Source organism: Doryrhamphus excisus, chromosome 10 (assembly GCF_030265055.1).
Source record: "Doryrhamphus excisus isolate RoL2022-K1 chromosome 10, RoL_Dexc_1.0, whole genome shotgun sequence".
Lineage (NCBI taxonomy): Eukaryota > Metazoa > Chordata > Actinopteri > Syngnathiformes > Syngnathidae > Doryrhamphus > Doryrhamphus excisus.
Window position 1 is genome coordinate 14,968,988 of NC_080475.1, and position 27,879 is coordinate 14,996,866.

Genomic DNA, 27,879 nt, shown 5'->3' on the forward strand with positions numbered 1-27,879 from the left:
TGATCTACTTCTTAGCTCACGGTTGAGAGCCAGAACGACATTTGCAAAGAGCTTGTGGTTGGTCAGATTTTTTTTTACTATGATGAATGTTTGCTTTAAAAAAAAAAAAATACTATCACTGTATACTACAACGTCTGATGAACTAGTCTCTTTCTAAACAGGAAAGGGAAGTCCGACTTCCAACCTTTGGAGTCATTTGGCAGATCTTGCCACCATTGAGAGTTCTTGAGGTTCCCTGGTGTTTACACAGACGTAGGAATGTCAGATTGGCATTGACCGGGATTCTCTGGCTTAGATAGATCAAAGCAAATATTTGTTTGGCTTTAAAAGTGAGCAGAATTCTATAACCAGAATTATGTAACCAGAGAACCAAATGGATCACTAATGGATCTATTGTTTTAGTCTTTAACTTAGCAGTAAACTCATTGCTAGAAAGAGGATCTTAGAGGTGTAACTATAACAAGAATCTATACACGCTTTATATTTGGCTATACAAGTACAGGACATCCTCTAAAACGAGGCCGTCTTCCTTACGTAACTTTTGTGTTGAGCCAACAGCTGGGTTGGACTTGAACGCCCGTGCGACAAGGAAGAGCAACCATTAGAATGAATAATAGAGAGTAGCGTATCGGTGATGTTGCGGTGTCACATCACCATCCAAGTCAATTCTTGCAATTCAGTCATTTCCAGCACACAGCCTGCAAAGAAGTGGCCTAGATAAAAACACATCTGAAAGAATAAATGAATAATGAAACAACATCATATACACGCTTAAAGCTATTGTGCCTTAATAGGAGACACAGGGTAGAGTTGGACAATGATGGAGATGAATTAATGTAAGGAATCCTGTTGGGTAGCTGCTATGGCATTACTTATTGAGCTGACAGTAGCCACTTATACATGGACCCAAATATTCCAATTCAATTCGGTTTATTTGCTCAAGCGGAAGAAATGTAACCTTTGTATACACCTCATTCCAAAAGAAAAGTGCCAATCCGAATGAATATATAATCAGATTCACAGGGGTGGAATATTCCTTTCCCCAATCCGATTGAGGTATCTTGTACCCGCTCATTTGAAAAAGATAAACCGCCATTTATTATCAACTCCTATACTGTTTATCAATTCCTGTAAAGTTGAGTTTGCTGCAGGGGCGTCACTAGATTCTGAGGACAGGGGGGGCTTAGCCCCCTGGAGATGCACAGGATATGAATGAATGTAGTAGACAAAAAACAAATAATGAACAAGAACCGGGATATAACTTTCCCACTTTTGGACAGATTTAGTAGAGATACTCAATTGTTTTAGGCCACCATTAAATTTGCACAAGTACACAATCTACACTGCAAAACCGCTGCTCAAGCTCTGCAACCATTCTGTCCAGTGGACAGTCATCAATTATATAATAATCATTATTATATTATTAATTAGCCTATTATTATTACTATCATCATTATTCTTCTTCTGATTATTACTAGTACTACTACTAGTAGGCTAGTATTAGCCTGCTTTTGCCCTATTATATCAAATTTGTCAGAGATTTCTTTTGTAAAAAAAATTAATTCAAAAAAATCAATTTTAAAAATTTGATTATTTAGGGGGTTCAAGAACATTTTGGGGGCCTGAAGTCCCCCTAAAATAGACCTATTGATGCCACTGGTTCGCAGTTAGTGGCCAACCACAGCGGAGTGGGTGTGCCTGGAGGTGGGTCTTGGGTGGAATACATTAAAACCGACTGTTTTCACAAAAACCACCAAATCCAAAGAAATGCAGAGAAATAGGTGCAGATTCTGGAAGATCTAAAAAGCTTTCTTTGCTGGTTAAGGCCAAAAAAATGGTATAATATAATAATCATCATCATCATCACAATAATAATAATAATCATAATAATCATAATAATAATCATAATAACCATAATAATAATCATAACAATCATAATAACAATCATAATAATAATAACAATCATAATAATGTCCCTTTACAAAAAATAAATTACACTGGAACCACCAAATGTGAACACAACTACCACAGCTTCAAACTAGCTAAATAAAACTAAAATCAATAAGGAAAATGCCTAAAAAGTGTATGTATTGTTTACATTTTGTATGAATTGTATGTGGTGAAGTTGGTTTAATTTTTTTGTGACGGCAGACAGCAGCTGGGTTGTGTGTCTGTCAGCTTTGCTCTCCGGGACAAGAGAACTTCATGACGTCCTACTTAATCACAACAGTAGGGGTGCTATGTATGTATGGAAGCAGCTGTTCCTGTTTTCCATGTATTAGTCTCTCTACAGCCACGTTACATCTCCATTATGACTTCATCCATTACTCCGTAAATGGTCGAATATATAAAGGAATTGGAATTTCATCTGGAATGTGAAGGAAAAGAGCTCAAACCCAAAAAACCCGAGCAATTTGAATGCGAATCCAACACAATCAGTCATTGAAATTTACATTGCAAATTTAGGCGTTGAGCAAACAAACCGCCGGCTTAGTTTAAGCGCCCGCATGAGAAGTAGTCAGGAGGTCACAGGATTATTTTAACGGACGCAAACTAATGAATATCCTAATGAAGCTCTTGAGAAGCGCTGAGGTCATCACTATATTCTCATGCGATGCGACTTCCCTCGATGTGCATTTGTGGGACATGCGTGAGTCTATAGGGGCTTCTCATCGATGTGTGTGAAGAAGCTCTGTGTGTATGCTTGTTCATGTGATGTAATCAATTATGGAAACTTTACCAACCAGGATGTCATGAAGCAAATGCTTTGAAATTTGTTTTCAACTTTCAACCAGACTGCAGGGAGGGAGGGTTGCTGTTGTCGCCGCATATTTTGCTTTTTAGTTGGATTGTTGCTTTACATTTCATGCTGCGGTCGATGACTTTGCTGGAAGACTCTGTGAACTGCTGCAGTTTTCCAAAGTATCCTTCACACATGGGAAGCAATGTCCCACTTTTCAGAATTGAGTTGTTTTCTGCTGCTGGCAGGTGCAAACCCCCCCCAAATTGTACCGTATTTTCCGGACTATAAGTCACACTTTTTTTCATAGGTTGGCTGTTCCTGCATACTCCAGAGTGACTTATAAATGAAAAAAACTGTTTATGTTACATAAACACTGGACACCTTTTCTGTTCATGTTTATTTTTTGTGTAGCTGAATAACCATTGTGTTAGCATATCTTACACCTATTCAGCCTGTTCTCGATTCTTTTATTATTGTTAGAACTTGCCTTGTTTTGTTCAAGTAGTTCGCAAAAACTTATACTGGACTTATACTCCAGTGCGACTTATATATATTTTTTTCTACCTAATTATGCATTTTTGGCCTTGTGCGACTTATACTCCGGAACAACTTATAGTCCAGAAAATACTTGATACTTAATTCTTGACACATCATGAGTATTTGGTGGTTTTTTTTTACATTTCTATGTTGATTTGTGGTCAATAAAAAAATAATTAATAAAAAAACGTATAAAAATTATAGCATTGAAGGTGTTAAAAAACATAAACAGGGTGACTAACCACTGTTGCAGTTCATTGTTTAGTATTTGACTTGGGCTTATTTTAATGTGCTGTTGTGTGTTTTAGACAAATAACCAAATGTATGCCCTGCCTGCAAAAAAAAAAAAAAAAGTAAAATCTCTCAATTGTCCAATCATTATCGTGATTCCCCAACAAAAATATATTCCATTTGTTGGAGGGGAAAATGATAGGAAGGGAAATGACCACAGCGTAGAGCTCCCACAGAGAGTGATAGAACACCCCCCCCCCCCACCCACACACACTCAACTATTCCAACACAAATCGCTATATCTATATACTATGTACACTCTTCATGTTCACTTTCATGGTGATCAAAAAATTGGACCAAAAGGTAAGTACAGCTACATAACCCACCATGGGACCAAATCAAGTTGCAGGTACCAGCAATTTGATAAAGTAGTTCAATTTTTCAACAATAACTTCCATTCATTCCTCATTTATTTTCCATACGTTACTAATCCATGAGCTTTTTATTTGATTTACACAAATAGAACCAAGGCCACAACAAAAATTACACTGAATTTGAATCAGAAGATGCAAGGGTGCTTATCCATTGCTCTACAAGTCAAAGTCGGACCGGAACTTCAAGACCAAGTGATCCTATCACGCAAACGTCATGCTCAACCAGGTTCCAAAATATGTACGCGGCAACATCTCACACTTTACAGGAGACACTCGACCGCTATTCAAGTATTCATCATGCCACCAGTGGAGTACTTGGCTCAATGTCTCACATTCATTCATTTTCTACCGCTTATTCTCATGAGGGTTGCGGGGTGCTGGAGCCTATCCCAGCTGTCTTCGGGCGAGAGGCGGGGTACACCCTGGACTGGTTGCCAGCCAATCACAGGGCACATATAGACAAACAACCATTCACACTCACATGCATACCTATGGACAATTTGGAGTCGCTAATTAACCTAGCATGTTTTTGGAATGTGTGAAGAAACCGGAGTTCAATGTCTGATACGCTTGATGAAAAGTTTGAGGCTTTTAAAACGTGGCCTCGGTTGGCCTTGATGGATAGGGGCACAGGGCCAAGAAATAATGAAATTGGTGGCAATCCATGGCTGGGAATTGTGCCATCAGATAATTATTTCTTTGTCGGAAGCTCTGCAATGGTCACAGATGCTTGACTCTGAATCCTGAAGCTGTCAAAAAGACAGCAGGGGTCGAGATGAATTAGTAATGTCGCATCGACATGGCTTTATCTGACCATAAACAGGAAATAAAAGTCTGGTTTGAAATACTGAAGACAATATTTCTTTTCATTCTAATCAACAAACAATGAACCTTAACTTTACGAGTGATAGAGTTGTGTTTCTTCTTACCCGTGTGTGTGAACTGCAGTCTTGGCTGAGATGCTTTCCAGGCCCCTGCTAAGGTGGCTCCGAGGTGGATTAGAAGCGCAAGTGTCACTGGCCCACACATCATCATCCTCCTCCTACTTCTGCTCTGTTTTACCACACCAACACCCACGGAGTCTTCAGTCTTCAGTCCAGATCGGACAAATTCCAGCAACTTACAAGTACCCCAACTGTCTTGATGGTGTGTTCAGGTGCACACGTTGCAGCACGCACATGTAGTCTAGAAATAAATATATATACAAATAAATCCCAATGGAGTCGAAGATGCTAAATTAAAACAGTCCAAGTGCAGATCCTGGAAATAATTTAGTGCTCTTTGAAAGCAGCAGAGCAGCACATCAGTGGGGTTTGCGTCTTTGAATTGTGAGTGTGTCGGTGGGTGTCAAGAGATGTAAAGAGAATGTATTCCAAGGGGTAAAAAAGAAAACAAAAGTCGTCTCCCCGCTGCCTCCTTCCAGCTTGACAGCTCTCTTCTGCTCTGTCTCTCGTTCCGGCTCCTCTCTGCATGTGACTGCTTTTCTCTCGCACTCACACTCACTCACTCTCTCTCTCTTTCTCAAACACACACACACACACATGTGCACACGTTGTGGTATCAACATGAGGACGAATCTGAGGGAAGTTTCTTTTTAAGATTTTCCCCCCAATAATTTATGTCATGTCTGTATTTTCTCCTCAATAAGGTTTTTGGGTGAGTCGGAGCCTCCCCCTGTAAATTTTAGGCATAATATAGAAAAATATATATATATAAAATATTCATTCATTCATTTTCTACCGCTTATCCTCACAAGGGTCATGGTGGTGCTGGAGCCTATCCCAGCTGTCTCCCCCTGGACTGGTGGCCAGCCAATCACAGGGCACATATAGACAAACAACCATTCACACTCACATTCATACCTATGGACAATTTGGAGTCGCCAATTAACCTAACATGTTTTTGGAATGTGGGAGGAAACCGGAGTACCCGGAGAAAACCCATACATGCACGGGGAGAACATGCAAACTCCACACAGAGATGGCCGAGGGTGGGATCGAACTCGGGTCTCCTAGCTGTGAGGTCTGCGCGCTAACCACTCGACCGCCATGCAGCACTTTATAAAATATTTAATATAAAAAATATTTTTATACATTCATTCATTCATTCATTTTCTACCGCTTATCCTCACAAGGGTCACGGAGGGTGCTGGAGCCTATCCCAGCTGTCTTCGGGCGAGAGGCGGGGTACACCCTGGACTGGTTGCCAGCCAATCACAGGGCACATATAGACAAACAACCATTCACACTCACATTCATACCTATGGACAATTTGGAGTCGCCAATTAACCTAGCATGTTTTTGGAATGTGGGAGGAAACCGGAGTACCCAGAGAAAACCCACTTGACTGCCGTGCAGCCTTATTTTTATACAGTGTATTTAAAAATTATAATTATATTATAAATAAAGGGGACCTATTTCCACTTTTTTGACATATAAATATAGTTAGAATGTTGTATTCTCGTGTTAAACGATGCTAAAGTTTCAGATAATGAGGTTTGCATGTCTGAGTTTTTTTTCTTTCTGGTCTTCTCTGCTCTTTGTGATGTCACAGAGCGCCGGACTTTAGTGGTGTGTCGGTCATGACCGAACGGGTCAAAAGAACTAGTTATTTTTTGTAAACGAAATGAACAAGGTCACCGCCCCTAAAATACCCGTTCAGTCCATTCAGTTGCAAATGCTTTTTTTTGATTGGCTGGAGAGTATGTTCACTGTCTGCGTGTCTTATCCTATCATCGTGCCTCGCTCTGTGGGTGGGTGGGGTTATCTGACTAAAAGACCGAGGCCGAGAGATTGACCGACACTGTCGGTGACCTCGTTCATTCCGTTAACTAGTTCTTTTGACCTGTTCGTTCATGACAGACACACCACTAGTCATCACGTGTTGTTGCACTGTTGAGTCGGACCGAACGTGAACATGAGTGAACGGACTGACTCGACACGGCTGACCGGGTCTATGCACAGTGGGAGATCCCAAGCTAACGACCAATTGATTGAAATGAACTGATCTTTTGACTGAATGAACCGAAATGATCCTGGTGACTGAAATGAACGGTTTACAGGGCTCGACAATAACGATGTACCGATGGCCCGGGGCAAGTTAAAACAAAATTCGGGCAAGTAAATCTAATCAGTGATATTCCCGTCGGGCAAGTGTACTTTGGCATGCCATACTGCCAAGAGTTTTTTTAAAGCGGTTCTTGTTGGGTGTTGGTAAAACACGGACTGCGTAATTCCGGTGGTAATTTGCAAAGCAATCCTTGCAAATCTTGAAATGGACCAATCAGAATCGTTTATTTAGACCGCGGTCCGTAATCCACAGTCCGCGTTTTACCCACACCCGTTGTTCGCGATCAACCAATCAGCGATCGTTTGACAACGAAAACATCCATCATGGCGTCGCTGCCAACATCGTCTAATTCTTCAACAACTTCTGAAGGAAAACACCAAAAAGTGATGAAACAGTGCCTCCTAAACAAGTATTTTATTAGCGGCAGCAAATCAAATGATGGCACAGGTGAGTGAATCACATTGCTGTGACAATTTGAAGTGGTCACAATGAAACACCACCCATTAGATCCAATACCAAGTGCTGATTTTGCACAAGCTACAAAATCTAGCGGTTCAATTTCTCAGTGGATTTTTCTCACCTTTGCTTCACAAATTATTGTTTGACCATTGAGCTTTTTTTCTGGATTAAAAACACTTTACTAGTACACAAATGTGTCTATTCAATAATGTTTCATTGTGGTGCACAACTTATAAATATCACTGCTTACTACGACTACCATGTGTAAGGTATTATTTATTTCATTATTTTATTTATTTGAGATTCTCATGTGATGCCACAAAAAATTACATGATATCATTATGGCAGTCTTTTCATTTTACATGGGGCAAGTTCGGGCAAGTAGTTCTCACCTTAAGGATTCCCGTCATTTTGGTTTTTAATGTAGAGCCCTGGTTTAGCCCACCACTACTGGACTTCCTTATATGGCCGTGCACTGTAGGCCAGATATATATATATATATATATATATATATATATATACATTCTCGTTGACGGTGTTAGCAATGTCACAGCTGTTTACAACCAAATTGCTTTCTTCTTGTCTTCCTGCAGAGACGTACTGTTTATTTTCTGCAACGAGAGCTTCAACAAATAACGAGCCGTGGGCCGCAAATGGTAGGCCACACCCCAATTAGCCAAACATGAAAGTTTTGGAGATGTGGGAAGAAGTACAAGACTATCTGGAGAAACCCCACATCCAAACTGCACATAGAGATTGAAATCCGGAACGCCTCACTGTGAGGCAGATGTGCTATAACCACTACACCACCATATTGTCCCCTTTTAAATTCAATAAAAGTGTTTTCTGCCCCAAATGCAATCATTAAAACCCGCACTGCTTTTTTTTCTGCTGCTGTTTTTCCCATTAGATAGCAGATCTTTGGGTGTGGGGGCGTAATTATTTTTTTTCGAGTTCAATCACAGGCTAGCTGGGAGAATGTATTCGATTCCCTGGGATAAATAATGAATTTAGGTTGAGTACAAATGAACGAGTATATGCTCTTTCTCTCCATGGAGTTGTGATACATGAGTGATTTATGCAGCTGTACTGTATTATCATTAAGGCTGCCTTGTTTCGCCCAATTAAAAAATGGTGTTACACAAGTCCGTACAACATGGAATTGATCCCAGGCAAGGCTGCTCTTCATGAATGAAATATTTGATGCACATGTTTGCATCAGATGATTTTAGACTAGATACAATTGGAAAAATGGATGAACGGGTCAAATGGCTGGGGAGTTTTTGGTCGCGGATTCATGCACTGTAAACCCGAATAAGTTAGCAGAACTCAAAAAAAGTGAGGCAATCAGTTGCCGCATTTTTTTTGAGTTCATAAACTCAAACATTTGAGTATATCAGAGCTTTAATATTTGGAGTTGATATACTTTTTTTTTTTTTAATTTTGGGGTGAAGAGAGAAATAGCTTTCTTTTTCGCATTCTCTCTGACATGCATTCTCCATTCTTTAATTTTCGTTCTCATTTCAACTTTTTCCATAGGAAGAAGGTGTGCATGTGTAACCTACACAGTACAAATTTATCTGATGCAATGGATTTATTCTCAATTGATTCTTGGTTTGATTTATTCATGTTTAATAGATACTTTTTTTTATAAAGTAACTATGAATTCATATTAATCAAAAATTACAAGTTAAATAAACTGAAAAGACAGCTAATGCAACTGGCAATCAATATTTATAAGTAGAACTTTTAAGAAAATTTTAAGTTGACTATACTTATACCCCGTGCATGCGTGGGTGCATGCGTGCATCCCAGCTGACTTTGGGTAAGAGGCGGGGTACACCCTGGACTGGTTGCCAGCCAATCGCAGGGCACATATAGACAAACAACCATTCAACCATGTGCTTACATGCTAATCACTCTGCAAAAAAAAGTATAATTTAATACTTCAATTTTGGCTGCACGGCGGTCGAGTGGTTAGCGCGCAAACCTCACAGCTGGGAGACCCGAGTTTACATGTGCTCCCCATGCATGCGTGGGTTTTCTTCGGGTACTCCGGTTTCTTCCCACATTCCAAAAACATGCTAGGTTAATTGGCAACTCCAAATTGTCCATAGGTATGAATGTGAGTGTGAATGGTTGTTTGTCTATATGTGCCCTGTGATTGGCTGGCCACCAGTCCAGGGTGTACCCCGCCTCTCGCCCGAAAACAGCTGGGATAGGCTCCAGCACCCCCCGCGACCCTCGTGAGGAAAAGCGGTAGAAAATGAATGAATATACTTTTACCAATTAATTATTTTGAGCATTCAGATTTACAGTGTCTTAAGTTGTATGTAAATTATGTTTTTAATTTAATCTTAATTAATATAGCCATAGTTCAAATTAATCAAAACATATTAGTTAAAAGTACTCAAAATGGAACAACATGTTAAATAAACTTGACATAATTAGAACTTTTTTAAGAATTTTGAGTATGCATAACTTCATTTATTTAAGTACTTTGAACATTCAGGTTTACAGTGTGCATGGCGTTCCCATTCATTGGATCTTGATGCAGATCAGTCGGAAAAGTTAAATCAGTACCTCAGACGAAGCTCCAACAATATCATGATGTTCCAGTTGCATCACACACCTACAGTGGGGGGGGGGGGCATGAGAGACATTTAGATATGTGATGTAGCATCTCCGCCATCAGGGTCATCACGGCAGCATCATTTGTGACCCGACCAGCGGGGTCTTTTAATTACAACAGGAAAAACACCCCGCTATCTGGAACAAAAAAGCCTCTGATTTTCTCGCTGACAAGTGATGTCCACTAGTCAACTGGTGTGTGAGATCTGGCCGTGGAGATCATTACCAGCCTCACATCTCACCGCTCCCGTTCTGCATGAAGCACACACAGACACTACGGTGCACACTAGCGGCCCTGTGTTGCATGGATTGAGTGTGAACATTGCAGTTAATGAGCCTTCATTGTCACCCAGTTATTCTGTTTGTTCAGAAGCATGAGGTTTGTGTCTCTGCCTTGGGTTGATATCAAACCCCAAGTCTCCATTTTGTTTATGTAAGTTTATCTGACTAACAGCTTTTATATATATATATATATATATATATATATATATATATATATATAGCAATAAACAGAAGACAATATTGATTTTACCGTATGAGCACACCTTAATAAGCTCAAAAAACAATTTTGTAGTACTCTTAACCATTGTTTCTTACCACTGTTTTATCCTATTTTCCATTTCTAATTAACTTGTGTATTCTTTCTTTAGGTAGACACTTGTTACAACTGTCTATTACTTCTGTATGGCTTATAAATCATCTTACCTGCAAACAAGGGGATATAGGTTACTCATAGGCACATGTCTGATCACCTACTAACAGCTTTTTCTTCGTCTTCCACCAGTAGGTCAGCGACTGATGCCTTGAATGCCTTCTGCTGGCGAAGACCTATATTACACCAATACGACACAATAGACATTAACAGTGGTTGTTCGTATAAAAAGTCACCTTAAACATCAAACTTAAATGGTCGGCAGCTATTTCTATGTATTTATCATACTCCTGAAAAAATAAGCAACTTGTTCCTTATTTAATTTACTTTTTGTGGGAGGAAACCGGAGTACCCGGAGAAAACCCACTCCCGCCCAATGTCTATTTGAGCAATTTCTGCATTCTGCCTTCTATCATGGCGTCCAAAACTCGCCCATTATGCCTTCTATCATGGCGTCCAAACCCGCCCAGGGCATAATGCGGAAGCAGCTGCAGTCTGCAGTACTGTTCTGTAATGTGTCATTTGTACCGCTAGAGGTCAGTGTGATGTCATGTACAGTATAATGTTGCGCGAAAGCGGACAAGTGGCAGATTTGTTTGTTTTTTTTTAATAAGAATAAGAATATATAGCGTTCTTAACTCCCATGTAATTAATTAACAACGCGTTTTTCTCGTTGGTGCTAAAAGTTAATTAATTTCGTATACTTTTTTGTATTAGATTGCACCTTGTTGATGTTGATCTGCATTTTATGTTGATAAGAAAACATAGAGGGTAAACCCAATGTCTTATCTATCTTGTCAGACTATACACAGACTAGACTGGTGACGATAATTGTGTTTCGGTATGTATGGAGCCTAAAAATAACTTTGGGAAACAACAGAATAGGTGGGTGTAGGGGTGACTCACAAAAGTGGGCAGTCCCCTGTTGTAGTCATCACCAAAATCATATCAAAACTAAATCTAAACTAAGACGTAAGCAAAGCCATCCTACGTGTCACTAACAGAGATCGTTTATCGATAAAGTGGACGTGCACAATGAGAATTAAAACATTTTGTAAATATTTTTGTCACATGTAAATATAAACACCATATAAAATGTTAAGTGATAATCACATCAGATTATATGTAAAATAGTGCTGGCTTGGGAAATCAACAGAGTGCTCTGGCATATCTGTTTTTGGTCACGCCTCTTCTCTCCGCTTCGGCCCTCCCATTGGTCCTTGTGTAGCTAGTAGCTGTTATTTCATTGGATGATTCCAGCTAGCGATGAGCACATATTGGTTAAAAATAGTTGGGCTCGCGCTGGGCTAAAAATAGAATGGTATATAAACCCGGCGTTTGCTAGCATGTGGAGCTGCACACTGAAGAACTAGAAGCAGGAGCAAGCGCAGGACAAGGAGAGGAGTAGGAGGAGGCGTTAAGAGAATGGAAAAAAAGCTTAAAAAAAACCCCCACCGCAATCGCTGCAGTTTCCCCTCCCCTCTATACTCTGGAGGCCGGTGCTGCATTTTTTTTTACTGTGTCTGGCCACCGCTTTGGGTGGAGTGGCAGTGACGATCTTCCTTCCGGACTGTGGTTTCAACTCTTAGGAGCCCGCAGTCATTTCTATGAGGGCAACATTAGAGCGTACACTGGCTCCTGTAGATAAGCACTGAGTAGTCTTTATGAATGATCTTTATTATGGAGCGGTGTTTACGTATGGTGGGGCACTAACCGTTTAAGTTAGGTTACACCCAAGGAAAAGTAGGGGACAATACTATCTATATTTAAGGCCCTTAATAGGAAGGAGCTACGCTTTTTTAATCCTACCCTGACTCAGATGCTCAATTGCTAATACAGTGTTCACTTCCTGTTTTCAACATGCACTAATTCACTATTTACATAATTCTTGTGTGGATTTATTGTCTTAGTACTCAGGTAGTTGAGATAATGAGTTGTCATGATGTCACAGTTCATTGTACAGGAGTTGGACTCTGAGCAAAAGTGGACCAAATACACATTACGCAATACTCAGTGGGTGTCTGTGTAATTTCAGGATTGGTTTTGCAGGCCTATAAAAAGGCCAGCATTGTTAGTCCAGTGAGCGGCATCATGCCACATCTATCATGTGAACATCTACGGGTATTTTGTATGGTGAACTTAATGATGGGTGTGGTGTGTTGTGGTGGAGTGGGATGCAAGTATTGATGTTTTTTGCCACGGGGCCAGACGGTCCTGCAGGGCTGGAGGAGGCGAGAGTTGTGGCAGGACAACTTGCAATGTCAATGACGTCCAAAGCATCCAGCAGTTCTTGCAGAGAACATAATCATGCTGGAACAACCTCCTTACAGCGAGAGGGTTGGAGCGACGGAGCTGAGGGGCCTTCCAGCAGTGCATAGAAGAACGTACATTACACTTAAGGGGGGTTACTTGGAAGGTTAAACCATGTCAACTGTTTAGACTTGAAATAATTGTGACACTTTTCAGACACACCCTGTATGTACGAGTGCACATGTGCGTTGCTGTGCACAGGTGCTCCTAATGAAAAAGCTAAGCGTACAGCCCTGCACAGGAACGTTTTATTGCAGCATCATAAAACCGCTCATCCATCACTCCAGCGGTATGACTTTTGGGCATCGACTGACTTTTAGTGCCTCTTCTCATTCCGGACTCCCATCATAAAGAAGAGCAAGGTGTTATAGAAAGTAATTTATTACACAAACCAAAGCTACTTTACAAATACAGTTTCCAGTCCTGTGCGTGTGTCGTCAAGTAGGAACAAGACCCATCATTCATATTTACAAACGTTGCATACAGCGTGGTTTCCCTGTTGTTTTTTTTTAACTTCAGCATTCAAAAGAATGTTAGGATTTTGAACATTCAATAAAACAAGAAATAACAATGATTTGTACATAAGGAGGCCTTGTTTTTAACTCTTGATTTTGTCTTTTCAGTTTCGAGACAAAAACATGGACATTGCAGTAATCCAGCCTTTCTCCCGGGATGACCGACAGGCCACCAAGTGTAAATAACAGGAGAATTCCGATAAAGCAAGCAACAGCTAATGTCCCACCTCTTGTTTTTTCCCTTTCTCTTAAATACTGACAGACAATATATTCAGGACATTTTTAAAGTAGCATATAACAATACAAGAGTAGGTTTCTGGATTAAACTCCATGTCAGTCAGGAAGAACGACAATTGTAAGAGAGAATACTTAACAGGCCACCGTTAGCATTTTTGGAATTAAAAACACTCTTGAATTCTGTTTGAAAAAATACCCTTAAAGTAATGAGGTTCCAAAATTTTGTCAGTTTTTTGAGAAATGAAAACAAAGATGTCCTCCTGGGTCTAAGACATGAATGGTGTGCATATAGATGCAAAACTCTCCTTGTTCTTGATCCACACCGGCAGTCGGACTTTGTGGTAAAGAAGGGAGGAATGGGTGTGAGGGACGAGGCCATGAGAGGAGATTTGAGGCAGGTTGTCGTGATTTACGTAGTAGCTTTAAATTGGCAACACTTGTAAAAGCTGTGGGCACATCATATTACACCGCAGGGGTCAAATGAAGGTTGCATCCTAACACTGAATGCAGTAACTGATAGCGATGTGTCAATTGCAACATATAGCTGAAAGCGGGCTGAGGTCTCAGTGTGCGGACATAGCGAGTCTGTAAGCACAGGATTAGCCTTGCTGACGGACCTCTTGGCTCTGGGACATGTGACGGGGACGCGACACCCCAGGGAAAATCTTAAAAACATGTTTACAGCCAAATATTATATTAAAACTCTAGGAATAACCCCCACCCCCATTTAATATATCCATGGATTTGTCCACTTTGGCTCATAAACTGAATTGAAATGTGATTAGTTCCACATTTGGGGTTAAAAGCCATTCTTAACCATACTTCTGGCACACACTGACCTGTCAAGTCATCCAGGAAGGAAACTAACCTTGAAGAATCACATGATTTTCAGCAAAGATCTCTTAATAACCTTCAAGGAGGGGCGAGGGGGCGGACATGCCGTAGCTGTCTTTGGCTGGTGTGCAGTGCCCCCCTTTTTGCAGCAAGCCCACAAAGAGTCCAATGGTATACCTTTCCAACCCCGCCCCAATCCCTCTCCATCAAAGCCGCCCAAACCAAAAGTCCCAGGGTGAATTCAGTCTCCTTAACAGCAGTCCAGTCGTCCCTCCCACTCTCGTCTAGTAATGCCTCCATTCCCTCCCAGGCCACAGGGTACAACTGGGCCAGGTCCGAATTGTTCCAAGATATGCGCCACTTCACAGCAGCGCACATTTACCATTATTTTTTCTGCGGCGTGCCTGCAGCGCCGCCCTTGTGGCCATCTCAAACACCTCTCGTACGCCATCCTTGGTCTTGGCAGAGCATTCCATGTAGCCAAATGCTGCAATCCGGACTGCCATTTCCCGGCCCTCTTCAGACTTCACAGGCTCCTGTTGGAGAACGAGGAAATGTGAAATAATTACGCATCTCATCAGTGCACTGGCCAAAGCTTGTTTAAAATGCTGCTACAACATGCTAAATGGCAACATGGGAAAAGGACGTATAAAAGTCCAGTTGTGTGTAAATCAGCCATCCCCAACCGGACAGGCTAATTTCTATCAAATCCCTTAATGGACTGGTTAACAAAAACCCCAAAAGAAACCGGAGAGGTACACTTAAGACGTCATGGTAGCCTAATTTCGGACGGCAAGTCGTCTCGATGTGTATATTTTCACCACATTGTGTTATAATTCTTTGATTTAAAAAACATATGTCCGATGAAAATGTGCAGATTCTGAGTGGGGGGAAAAAAATATGAGAAGCACGTTTATTTTGAACGCAGCTTGTCTTAGATGTAAATACACATTCTCTACACACGGAACACACTTTCGTGACCCTCCTTCAACATAAGAGCGTCTTTTGGCCCATGTCTGCGCAAACAAAACAAGAGTGTCATAATAAAAATATCTTTCATATTCAGTTTGTATTACATGGGTGACTGCATCTTCCTTCACCACAGTTTGGTGAAGATGTAGTAGCAATGCGTGCAGAGCCCGACATCCAATTAGAAAAGTTAGCCAGTTTGTTTCCTTTCAAAGCCTCTGCCTGTATGGCTGTGGTCAAATATTACAGGATGTGACGTCACACGAAACACGAAAAATGTATTTTTGAACATGACTGTACCTGTTTCATCTTAGCCAGCTCGCGGCGCGTGTGCTCATCATTGCGCAGGTCTTTCTTGTTCCCGACCAGAATAATGGGAACATTGGGACAGAAATGTTTCACCTCGGGTGTCCACTTCTCCGGAATGTTTTCTAGATTAAAATAAAAGAGCATCTTGTCAGTTGGAAATACGTTCAAAAAGACCATATCCCAGATTTTGATTTGGTTTGCACTCACCCAAGCTGTCAGGGCTGTCTATGGAAAAGCACATGAGAATGACGTCAGTGTCTGGATAGGAGAGAGGTCGGAGCCTGTCATAGTCCTCCTGACCAGCCGTGTCCCACAGCGCCAACTCCACCTGAAACATCCATCAATGTATAACACAATTACACAGTGAACGCTGTGGAAAGACTGCGGTCTACTGTCAGTTTAAAAACAGTAATTACACTGAAACATACATAAACCTGTAAATGCTATATTAATGGCACATTTCAATTAACCTCAGAATCACCAATAGTCACCGGCATCGTGGTAAGTCGTGTACCCCTTCACACATTTGACCTGAAGCCATGTACCCTCACTCCTGCACACTTAAATGCATAATTTTTTTTTTATCTCAAATAACTTCAAATATTGAATGTAATTACTGAGTTAATTCTCAGTCAAAATTTGCATGGACAACTTGAGCATTAATAGACAGGGAATCATCCTACATATCTCTTATAGCGATGTTTGGTGCAGGCACTGTTCAGGACAGACTGTGGTCGTGTTTGTACCAGGCAACTTGCGGGGTAGCTAAAAGGTCCTCTGTAAGACCACAGCCTAGCCTTTCCATACATGTCTGTCGGCGTTCATGAGAAAGGTAAGCTAATGGGCTGTTACGACTGTTAACGACTGTTCACGGTCGTTATGTATATGCTAATTAGGCAGCGAATACCGCCCATTTATTATACTGACCCTTTCACATGCTAGCTAACGTGTTGCCGCCCTTTCCATAGCCAAATACAGTGTATGTGTTGCGTAGATTAGCCTGTGCTGTTTCAAGCTAGTGACCTGTATTTGTGCTGATGTTCATTCATTTCAGAAACCAGACTCATTACGGCATACCACTTAACCTGTCAGTTGGTATTGGACTGTAATCTATAAAGTCCATACAGTTCTGCCACAGTGTCCGGACTCACTCTCTAACCGGAGTTCTAGTGTGGATAAGGTGCTCCAATGACACTACCTAATAAACATACAGTCGTCTCTCCCCCAGACACATTTTACAGACTAGGGACAGGAAAGAACTTGACAAAATGGGGGTTTGATAGAAGGTCCAAGTAGGTCTCTTACCTGTTTGCTGTCCACCTCTATGTCAGCCACATAGTTCTCAAACACAGTGGGGACGTAAACCTCAGGGAATTGGTCTTTGCTAAAGACAATCAAGAGGCAGGTCTTCCCACAAGCTCCATCCCCGACTATCACCAGCTTCTTACGGATGGCTGCCATCCCTACAGGGGGGGAATAAATTAAGAAAATGTCACCAACATATCATGAAACATGAGTTTCCTCAAGGCATTCCTGTGATATAATGGCCACAAAACTAGAGCATATGGATGGAAACCATGGGGGGCGGGGAGGAATACATGTTAACATGATATGACACTTTAGGTTCCGGGAATTCTTATAGTTATTACGTACCAACCAGATGAGGCTTTGAGGAAGCAAGTTGTGCAACAAAGTAAGAGGAAGTTATTGGGAAACAAACACGTACACCCAATAAAACGGAAGAACTTTCAAGTCAAATTAAAGAGAAAAACATCCATTTGCCCCAATCTTGGCAATTATTTTTATTTCATTCATTCATTTTCTACCGCTTATCCTCACGAGGGTCGCTGGGGGTGCTGGAGCCTATCCCAGCAGTCTTTGGGCGAGAGGCGGGGTACACCCTGGACTGGTCGCCAGCCAATCACAGGGCACATATAGACAAACAACCATTCACACTCACACCTATGGACAATTTGGAGTCGCCAATTAACCTAGCATGTTTTTGGAATGTGGGAGAAAAATGTGGGAGAAAACCCACGCATGCATGGGGAGAACATGCAAACTCCACACAGAGTTGGCCGAGGGTGGACTTGAACCCTGGTCTCCTAGCTATGAGGTCTGCGCGCTAACCACTCGACTACCATGCAGCGCATTATTTTTATTTAATTAATGTTATTTTTTTAAGGATTAAGTCGTCACACGGCTCTGATGATCTGACAAGATCATAGATGACTCCAAAGAAGTGACGACCCGGATACTTATAATTAGACAGCATCCCCTTGTGCAAAGTGCACTGAAGAGTTGAACGATGCACAGTGACACCATCTGCACCAAGATCACGTTGTAGGTCTTTGGCAAGACCTCCGATTTCACAGTTTAGAGAGAAGACCGTCATTTCAGAGGTATGTAAACAACACAGCCTGCGCTGTGCTGTTTCGGAACAACTATTTGCCTGTGCACTGTCTTTATAATTATCAACATTATTATTTATTAACAAAGCCTAATTTGGTTGATGTGCTTAATAGCACTCTGTTTTCTATACTGGACAGTTTTAATATTTTTATTCTGATTGTATGACTTTATTTTATAAAAAGCCTAGTGCAACGCTGCAAGCGTCCTATAAATGGTCAAATAATCTAAGTAGGACAGAGCTGTCAAAAATATTAGCCCATTCCCTGGATGACTTGAAGAAAAGACAACAAAAATGGGGCAGGGGGTGCCTGGAGGCATGTGTAGAGTCAATGTTTGACCAGCAACTGGGTCTACATAACAATGTACCCTCACTTTAAAAAAATGGCACCTCATTGCTGAAAGGCAAGTCATTACACTAACACTAACGGCTGCTTCAGAGCTGATAAAGTCGAGAGCATTGAGCAAAGGCATTATAAAAAGGTGAATATCAATATCTATAACTAGTCAATCTGAATGGTTTTGTGTTAAAATAAAAAAGAAACAAGAAAATCATTAAACAATAAAAGGTAACAGCAGGGAAATGACCAATTAAGATGTGTGTTGTATCATTTCCCTCCCTAAACTTTAATCTAAGCCTAAGATTCTCAATCTTAAAGTCAGCACAGACACCACCAAGACAAAAATCAGGTCAAATTACACACGGCGGGTAAGACGTGTCAAATTCACATGTAAAATTAATAAGGTTTCAGAACATTTTGTAGACAACGTGGCTGTTCTTTACACAAAAAAAACCATAATCCTCTAGTGTTTTGAAGCTAAATACAGATTTTTACCAAAATTTGGTTTTCCGACATCTTGGCTTGCCCCTACCGCAGTTGGTTATTATTTGTATTGTAGAAAGTCGGACCACATCGCCATAAATCATCTTACGACAATGAGGTCGTTTTGGCTGCATTGATCTATGGACGCATTAATGAAATTGGATGTTGACCTGTCGCTGTCATCTTATTCCATTAAATGGAATGAGAGGCTATCAGTGCAGTAAGCAGGTTCAAGGGTAAAATGTGTCAAACTGCAGAAATAACACTATTAGTGAACTGTACCATGTTATGCATAACCAGTGCAATGTAACACCCGATGCCTTACCGAGGTACCCATGTTACTCTGTTGTAAATTGTAATTGTACAATGTGTATTGTAATTGTAAACAACAATACACACTATGTCAAAATGCTTTGCTTTAGCAGCATGAAGTTGGATTGTAGTCCATTGTTTGATCACATGCCTCCGCTGATCAGAACAAAATCCATTCCCAGTGATTCCATCCACTCCGCAGTGTTCCATAGCGCAGATTTAAGGTCTATAGACTAGTCTGTAGCACACAGAGAGAACTGTGTCTCATCCTAAGAGAGCTCCCAGTATAAACCAGTGTTTTTAAAGCAGCCTGCCACTGGGTGGGTCACTAGAAAGATGGCGTCATCACAGAGGCAACAGATGGCTAGTGTGTCCGCAGTGGAAGAACGTGTGGGTGGCCTCAATTCAAATTCGACACCCCGAAGAAAACCACATTAAACGCGCCTATGGCTTTTTATTGACTGAAGGCAACCCTGGGAAGACATATTTACATGTCATGGGTATTACATTTAAAAATGGTAGTTAACCTCACCGCCGATTTTCACCTTGTATTACCAGGATAGAAGAAAATTATGTATGTTTGATCGAACAATAAGAAAAAATGAGGTTTGAATGTGCCTTTAGATAAAAGTCAACGAACCTCCTCCTGTTCAGTCGAGAAAAGACCCTTTGTTTGGCTACACCGATTCGCCAATCTAGGCCAATAGTCACAAATACATTTTAACTGATAATTAATTACAATATCACACTTATTTATTTGAATTAATGTGGATTAGGTCACCGCAGCTCTGGCTTTCAAACTGGAGCAGCTTTCCCCCCAGTATAACAGTATAACTGTCTGGAAAGTGCGGAAGCGGCATTAGCAATGGAGGTCGTTTAGGGGGGGGGAGCTAGCGACTCTAGCATCGGCTAACTGCGGCTTACTAAGCCTTCATATAACTTTAACAATAAACAATACAAATAAACATATCTGAAAATTATTATTAAAGTAAGTTTACCTGCGTTTTTTTTGTGTGGACAAAGTTGCGTGTACGATGGAGATGAGTCGCTCGCCGCTGCCAGCCACCAGCCTCACTCACTGGGATACAATTGAATTGCTTTCGGGTGCGCGCAGGCGAGGGTTTGAAACTCGGAACTCGAAAAGGCGGGGGGAGGGGTGGCGGCCACGCGCTCCAGAGCCACACCTGCGCGGGCACGATAAAGTTGATGATGGGGAAGGCGAACTGCTATCGGAATGCGATTATTATTGAATATTATATTATAAACAACTACAATATTATATATTATATTGGGAAAATACACTAGAACAAATGAAACGTAGTAACTTTGGGCTTACTGCCCCACCTAGTGGCCAGCTTTGGTCATTTTGCCACAATATTCAATGAAGTGGGGTTACTATAGGGTTACTGTATTGTGTCCTCCTTAGGACAGATACAATACGAGAATATTGTGATAAGTATTGAGTGCTAATTTTTAGTCTTCTTCTGAGTGCCTTGCTAGCTTATATATTTATATATATACAGATTTTGGAACGGTCTTCCTGACAGTGAAAGCAGCGCGACAGCGCCATCTGCTGTTTGAGATCTTCCCAGGTAAAATACAATGCAGTGACCTTAATTCGAAATAAACATACTACTGTATACGGAGTGTCCTCGCTGAACAAAACACATAAATTACAACACACATCTCATACAATCACCTTTATTTTATGTACATAAGTATATTGTAAACTAAAACTGCAACGTGTGCAACATACAGAGATAAACTGCCATTAAGGCAGTGCTTCTCAATGATTTTGTCATGCCCCGCCAAAGGACCCCACTGATTTGAAATACTATTGAAATTGATATTTATTCAGTTATCTGTACTGTACAGACCAGGGCTGTCCCAAGCCCTCATGGGACCCCCACACAGGTAAAAAATAATTATTTATTTCTTTGTTAAGTTAGTTCGCTTATGCCTGGTGCAGACTGAACTTGAAACTGAAACCAAAAAAAGCAACAAAATCGAGAGCATATTCAAGAGTCAAATTGCATGTTGAGTACTATAAATTTGTACATGTTGGTAGGTCTGCATTGAAATGAAAGCCTGTCCCATCCCCGACCCCGTGCCCCCAGGCGTTCCACTATTTGAGAAGCACTGCAGTAAGGTGAGATGCAGGTAGGGAAATGACAGCTAAAACTGCCATTAAAAACAGAATATTGTTGCAAACAAGTTGCCCCTCTACAATATGACACTACTGCCATGGCGCTTTGACGAACCAACATACAAAACCCCTAAAAAAGGTGCAGTCTGCCTTGATTACACAGCTACCCCTGGAGACTCTAGTGTTTGAACACACTGGAAGCATTACATGACACCCTCTTCCTGTTTTGAGTACACAAGATAGCCCAACATACCACAAACACACTAGTTATGCAGTCAGGTAATGATAGCGATTTGACAAAGTTTAGCTATTAGCGTTGGCTATCACTGAATGTATAGCCTATGACAATAGCATGACCAAACACTGTTGCTTCTTTGAGACTTCTTTAGCATATGTGCACATGCTATGCACATATACATGAATACCAGGAAGGCAAGTGACCATCTTATTCAGGTTGAACGCCAATTTTTTTTTCACCCATTTGTATGTGGTTTAATTTGTATATGTAAAAAATATAGACAATTTATACAATCTGTTCTTTTGGTAACAAATGGCGACCGATGGGGGTGGTGGTATATTTTTTTGTTTGAAAAAAAATGTAATTTGGAGTCAAAGACATTCAACGCCTTTACAAAAAATGCAAATTAAGTAAAATTAAGTGTCATAAGCTTTGTATTGCGTTATCACAATGAAAGCCTTACTTTGGGAACGTTATCTCTCTTTAACAGCAACTTTCTCTTCATACAGTATTTTTCATTAAATGGTATGTGTTTACACTGCTTTCTTTTTCTACTGAAATCCCAAACAGAAGGCAAAGCACAGAGAAGTGAGACTACATTGATTTCTTACAATTACATCAAGTAATATTCAAAGCAACTTGGCACTATTGAACTGTAATTGTTGCTAAAAGCAGTTGGGTTTGTTAAGACACCTTCCCCATTAGTACATGATCCTTAGCTCTTGGTGGTTGACATTAGAAGATACAAAAGGGCATCTGTTCATTCATAAAATATGGCCAGTGTGATTCTCTTCAAAATAAAAGGTACGGCAATTTAAGAGGTTGAAAAAGAATATAGATTAAACAGTTTCAATGGCTTTTATCCTACCTTACGTATCAGTCCAAAAGTTTTTGTTTGGGTTTTTTTTTGGTGTTTATGTAATGTTTTTCAAAGAGGGGCTTGTTGTTTTATCTGACAAGAAAGGTCCAATGTTCTCCCCCAGAATTCCTCGCCTGGAGTTGTTCACTATGAAAACCAACAATGATCAAATGTCAGTATGACTCCCCCTCCAAAAAAAAACTTTATAGTCTCAAGCTCCTCTGTTTTGAGTGCAATGTGAATTTCTTTGCACATGATGGCAGTACAAAACCAACGTGGCTTTAGTTATTTTTTTCTTGCCGATCCCTGTCAGTTTTCAACATCACATAAGCAAACAAAACAAAGAAAATCAAAATCAGAAAATAAGATTAGAAAACAACCCATGTATCTTTCTGTCTGTGGTAAAACCTTAGCACACATCAGTGGAACAGTGTAGATTTGAACCATGAATTGGCCGGCTGTCCAACACTTTCATTTTACAAATATGTAAAATAAAGTGCAAATAAAGCAAACAAGGCTGACTAGTGATCAGTGTAGCTCTCTATCAAAGACTCCACTAAACCTTTTTTTTTTTTATAAATGCAACCATACTTTTCACTTTCCATGTTTGTATTGAGCCAAAATAAAGCATACTGTAAATGGACAGAAAGCCGGCAATATTTCAACAGCTATTTCTAAATCTGGCACCATGAAAGAGCTTAGACAGTGAGCACACAGGAACGTAGTCCAGGATTGGACATGGAGTCAACCTAAAATGTTGTCCAGGAGCGGGTAAACAAACTTGAGAGAGCTGAGACTCGCTTCAGAACCTAGGTTCCCAAAGTGAGGTACACTAAACTTTCGAAGGAGGTAAATGAATAAAAATGAAAAATAATTAGGAGTGCACCTGAATGCCTCGCGGTCCAAGGAGACAGAGCGTGATGTTGTTCATTGCTCTGTGTCCGCTATGAAGAAGCAAGTTTGCAAAATACACATTTTGGAAACAGTTACTATAAAGTGAATTAACCAATTAATTAAATTCAGTATTTCAAGGAAATTAACATAAAAAGGTTTATGTTTGCAGGAGTAGAGGGGACATGGCTTCTGGTCAAATGTCTAAAGGGGTCCGTGACTGTAAAAAGTTTGGGACCACTGGTCCAAAATATTCTCAGCTGGCACTTTTTTTTTGTTAGTCATCACTCAAACAGTAAGAGTGTCGCTTTTTCCTTTACTTCCTGCACTCTTTACTGTGTTGCCAAATCACCAAAAACCTCCAAGTCAAAGCTCAATATATGTCTTTTTGGGAGGGAGTCTCTGGCACGGACAAGCTTTCTCTTGAGTGTGCATCCATTTTGCTGAGTATTTTTTAAAAGTACGCGAAACAGATGCGTGGTGCCATGCACGCACCTCCTGCCACTTGGAATCAAACCAGGAAGATACAACGTCTGCTTTGCTTGCAAGGAGGAAGGACTTGTGTCAAGGTGGCCTATCTGACAACACTGGTTGACATCCAACACATGTGAAGGTGAACTCTGAACGTTCAACCTGTGTGTTGGTTTTACAATGACACAAAGGTCTAACATGTCACTGAATAGATCCCAGTCAGGATGCTTTAAATCAGCGCCATCATGTGCAATAGAACTGTAAGTTATGACGTAGACGGTGCGTCCTCAAAGCTGATGATGCTCGACTCCGGGTTGGACTGTGCTCCAGTGCTCTGCGACATGGAGGACAACGTGGTGGAGGAGAGGGACATGCCGACATGTCCCCCCGATCTGGATGAAGAAGAGGGAGGGTCACGCGGGAGGAGTGGCTGCCTGTCCGTTCTGACCTCGTCGTCCTCGTCGTCGTCTTCATCGTCCATGCTGGGCCAGGTGGACTGGTCCTCCACACGCTTTAGACGTTCGTTCAGAGCCTTAAGGGCCAATTGCCTAGGAGGAAGATGACAGAAAAGCGTTTTGTCCTTGGTTTGCAAAGTGACACACTGGGAAAAACGTGAAAAAAAAACACACAAGACCTTCCATCAATGCAAAGAGACAATTACAGAATTGATATCCCTCACCTCCTCCTCTCTGCATCCTGAGGGTCTGTCCCTGGTAGGCTGATAGTGATAGATGATGGTGCCCCCACATCGTACCTCTTCACCATCTTCCTACACACCTTCACCTTGACCAGGGCGGCATGCACTATCCCCGCCAGCAGACCCACCGCCGGCTGCAGCGCCTCGGGGAAGAAGCTTGCGAAAGCGAAGTGGTCCGACATGTCCCCACGACCCCGGCTGTGCCTCTGGTAGAAGCGCAGGTAGACCCAGCCGGAGAGGGCTCCGTAGCTGTACGCGGCCAGGGGGGCCGAGTTCTCCAGCAAACCCGAGAGGCGCAATAAAGTCAGGAGGAGGAGGACCAACGCTGGTGCGGCTTTGAATCTTACCTGTAAATTAAGACAGTAGAGATGTGAATTCTTGTGAGGATTGCGCTCAAGGATATGGCAATTTCACAAGCTAAGAGGCTAGTTTGAATGCAATTAAGATTTACAGAAAAAGAATCAAATCAAAACTAAATAGCAAACAGGAGTTCAGAACATGCCACATCGACTAGTCCATTAATAATTGAGAAATGTTAATTTGGCCTCACCTGTGGAACTCTGAGAACAGTTGTATCGCCCATAGTCTGCTTCAGCGCCACTAGGACGCCTCCCAGGAAGCCAGCAGCTCCATGGATGCGGACAGCAAACAAGAAGTCTAGGTCAAATGTGGCCACGTAGGTGAGGAGGTAGGAGAGGCCCGCTAGAAGGCCTGCAGATACATTTACCACGGCAAAAAAGATCAGCAGTTCCAGGGCACCCCACAAAGGCTCCAGCAGGCGCCCACAGGCCATAACCGTCCCTACACTGGCCGCCACACCCCAAAAATGCTGCTCCACGATCCCATGGGTGACCAGTGTCCACACCCAGAAGTTAGGAGGAAATAGATAACCCGGAGTGACCCCCAGTGAATACGATGTGTTCACAGCCCAGGAGAGCAGGTAGAGAAGAACCACCAGGGCACTTATGGCCTTCACAACCACACTAGTGCTGGCTAGTGTGGCCAGGAAGTGTTGTCTCGCCACAGGCAGGTAACGATTCATGTTTTGAGGAAGATCCCTCCAGAGATGATCGAGTGGTGTTGGGATGAGGTTAATGGCAGGTGGGACAAGTGAGACTTGAAGATCCAGACACCGTCCCAAGCATCATTTCTCTTGGAGTGACCTTTGGAGAGTAAATTGCAAAGTTATCTGTAAAGCTGATTGAATCACATTGTGAAAGAGAAAAACACTTTCATGGGGAAACAGGATACAGTAGCATACTAAAGTGTATTAAATCATATGGCTGAAGGTTTGTAGCTTTTTATACAAGAATATGCTTAATTTAAAATTTTATATTGTCATATTGTGATACCGGCACGGTGTCGAGTGGTTAGCGCGCAGACCTCACAGCTCGGAGGCCAGGGTTCAATTCCACTCTCGGGTTAGGGTTACTCCGGTTTCCTCCCACATTCCAAAAACATGCTAGGTTAATCAATTAATTGGCGACTCCAAATTGTCCATAGGAATGTGAGTGTGAATGGTTGTTTGTCTATATGTGCCCTGTGATTGGCTGGCCACCAGTCCAGGGTGTACCCCGCCTCTCGCCCAAAGACAGCTGGGATAGGCTCCAGCACCCCCCGCGACCCTCATGAGTAAAAAGTGGTAGAAAATGAATGAATATTGTGATACATCCCAAAAATATCACTATAAATACCTGAACAAAATAAAAGATGACAAGTTGAAAATAGCTAGAATTTGCTTTGTGTACATTCAGATGGAAATGGCTATTAGCATCCCTGCTCCCTGTGTGCACACTCTATAATGCTACACAGACAACAGCTTTTGCTCCAGGATACACAAAATAAACACTGTTAGGACACAGATAAATTGTGACTTAAATTGTTACTAATATGAATTTACTTACAATATCTATCCGAAGACAAAAAAATCATAATAAGCTCTGCTTCTTCCTGCTCCTTTGCGGTTGATTTGTGCCAGTGTAAGCATGTAACGTTCTTTGATTAAACTTAAACCGTACTTCGATTCCCACTTTAACACTAGCGCTTTTAGAATAATTCTATCGGCAGACAAATAATAATAATAATATGTTTAAAATAAAAAAGTAATGCAGCGACGAGCCAATATATAGAAGAAGAGTTCCATATAAGAGTTAGCACGTCAACATGGGGGAAGCTAATGTTAGCTAGTTGGCTAAGTCAGTGTGAGCTGTCCGCCATGGAGGACTACCAGATTATGTCTTAGTTAAATTAGTAGATGAAGCAAATGAGTCACTTTTACCTGGTGGAACCAGCCCGTCCACGGAGCTCCGGTCGCAGTCTTCTGCGCCCTCTTGGCCAGGCGACATCTACCGGGGCGAGCCCGAGGATTCCCCGTAGCCAGCAACAGGCCTTCAAAACAACGCCTGATACACCTGAGAACAGCGACAATGGCTGTGTGGACAATGTGTTATTAACGCTTCTTCGCTCTTTTGTTTATTTAACACCCCATTTGCCTCTTGGATGACGGTTGAAATATAAATACTAGCTTAACAAGTACGCCTCCTGTCCGAAACATCACTGGGCAACAGACCTGCACAGCCTGCTGCCACAAAAAGCGTCAAGTCACGTAACAGCAAAGGATGCTGGGAAATGGTGTTCCTTAACCTTAAACTGCCCAATAACTTGCCTGGTAGTTTTCTTCATAAACTAAAATTTACTTGCATTTTTTGATAATTGTTTTGTCAAAAACATCAAAGGAAAGAATCAAGTTAAATAATAAAACAAATAAATGGTGATGGTTGAATTTATTTGGAATATACATGCAGTTTACATTGAAGGCCTCATGTTACAATTCACAATTTTATATGTCCGTAGTCAGAAAAGGTGTCCTAGGAAATATTATTATTATTATATAATTCTCCTTCACATCGAGAGGAGTCAGTTGAGGTGGCTCGGGCATCTAGTCCGGATGTCTCCTGGATGGCAACCTGGAGGAGGTGGCTGGGGACATTTGGAGCGCCAATAACTGCATTTCTATTGTATTTTATATATTTTTTTATATAAATTTAGTAAATCTAATATCAGTTTGTGAGTCTTTTTCATTCTTATAACAGAATAGTAAAC

The 27,879-nt window shown here is 41.4% G+C and overlaps 3 protein-coding genes across 6 annotated transcripts in view; all 3 read right to left on the reverse strand.

The window, feature by feature from the left end:
- sema3h (sema domain, immunoglobulin domain (Ig), short basic domain, secreted, (semaphorin) 3H) overlaps positions 1-10,915 on the reverse strand; it is a 41,624-nt gene extending 30,709 nt beyond the window's left edge. The window contains exons 1-3 of one of the 3 annotated variants that reach the window (XM_058083944.1): positions 10,810-10,915; positions 10,057-10,105; positions 4,875-5,130 (exon numbers count right to left, since the gene is read on the reverse strand). In XM_058083944.1, coding sequence (XP_057939927.1) covers positions 4,875-4,980 — 106 coding nt within the window. In that variant the 5' untranslated portion in view covers positions 4,981-5,130; positions 10,057-10,105; positions 10,810-10,915. Of the gene's footprint in view, positions 1-4,874; positions 5,400-10,056; positions 10,106-10,809 lie in introns of those variants that run through there. The other 2 variants (XM_058083945.1, XM_058083947.1) reach the window with 2 other exon arrangements.
- A 2,516-nt stretch (positions 10,916-13,431) lies between these two features.
- Positions 13,432-20,617, reverse strand: rhoab (ras homolog gene family, member Ab). Its single transcript, XM_058084242.1, has 5 exons — positions 20,474-20,617; positions 17,236-17,393; positions 16,138-16,258; positions 15,922-16,052; positions 13,432-15,188 (listed from the first exon to the last, which is right to left on the reverse strand). The coding sequence occupies exons 2-5, from the start codon at positions 17,389-17,391 to the stop codon at positions 15,015-15,017; spliced, it is 582 nt and encodes a 193-aa protein (XP_057940225.1). The 5' UTR covers positions 17,392-17,393; positions 20,474-20,617; the 3' UTR covers positions 13,432-15,014.
- Positions 20,618-21,160: 543 nt separating this feature from the next.
- tmem115 (transmembrane protein 115) lies at positions 21,161-27,389 on the reverse strand. 2 transcript variants are annotated; one of them, XM_058084241.1, is made up of 4 exons: positions 27,056-27,389; positions 25,328-25,940; positions 24,760-25,052; positions 21,161-24,628 (listed from the first exon to the last, which is right to left on the reverse strand). In XM_058084241.1, exons 2-4 carry the CDS (start codon positions 25,817-25,819, stop codon positions 24,346-24,348), a joined length of 1,068 nt encoding a protein of 355 aa, XP_057940224.1. In that variant the 5' UTR covers positions 25,820-25,940; positions 27,056-27,389; the 3' UTR covers positions 21,161-24,345. The 2 variants fall into 2 exon arrangements, with proteins under 2 accessions (XP_057940224.1, XP_057940223.1); XM_058084240.1 differs by having other exon boundaries at positions 24,760-25,124.
- Between the last annotated feature and the right edge of the window lie 490 nt (positions 27,390-27,879).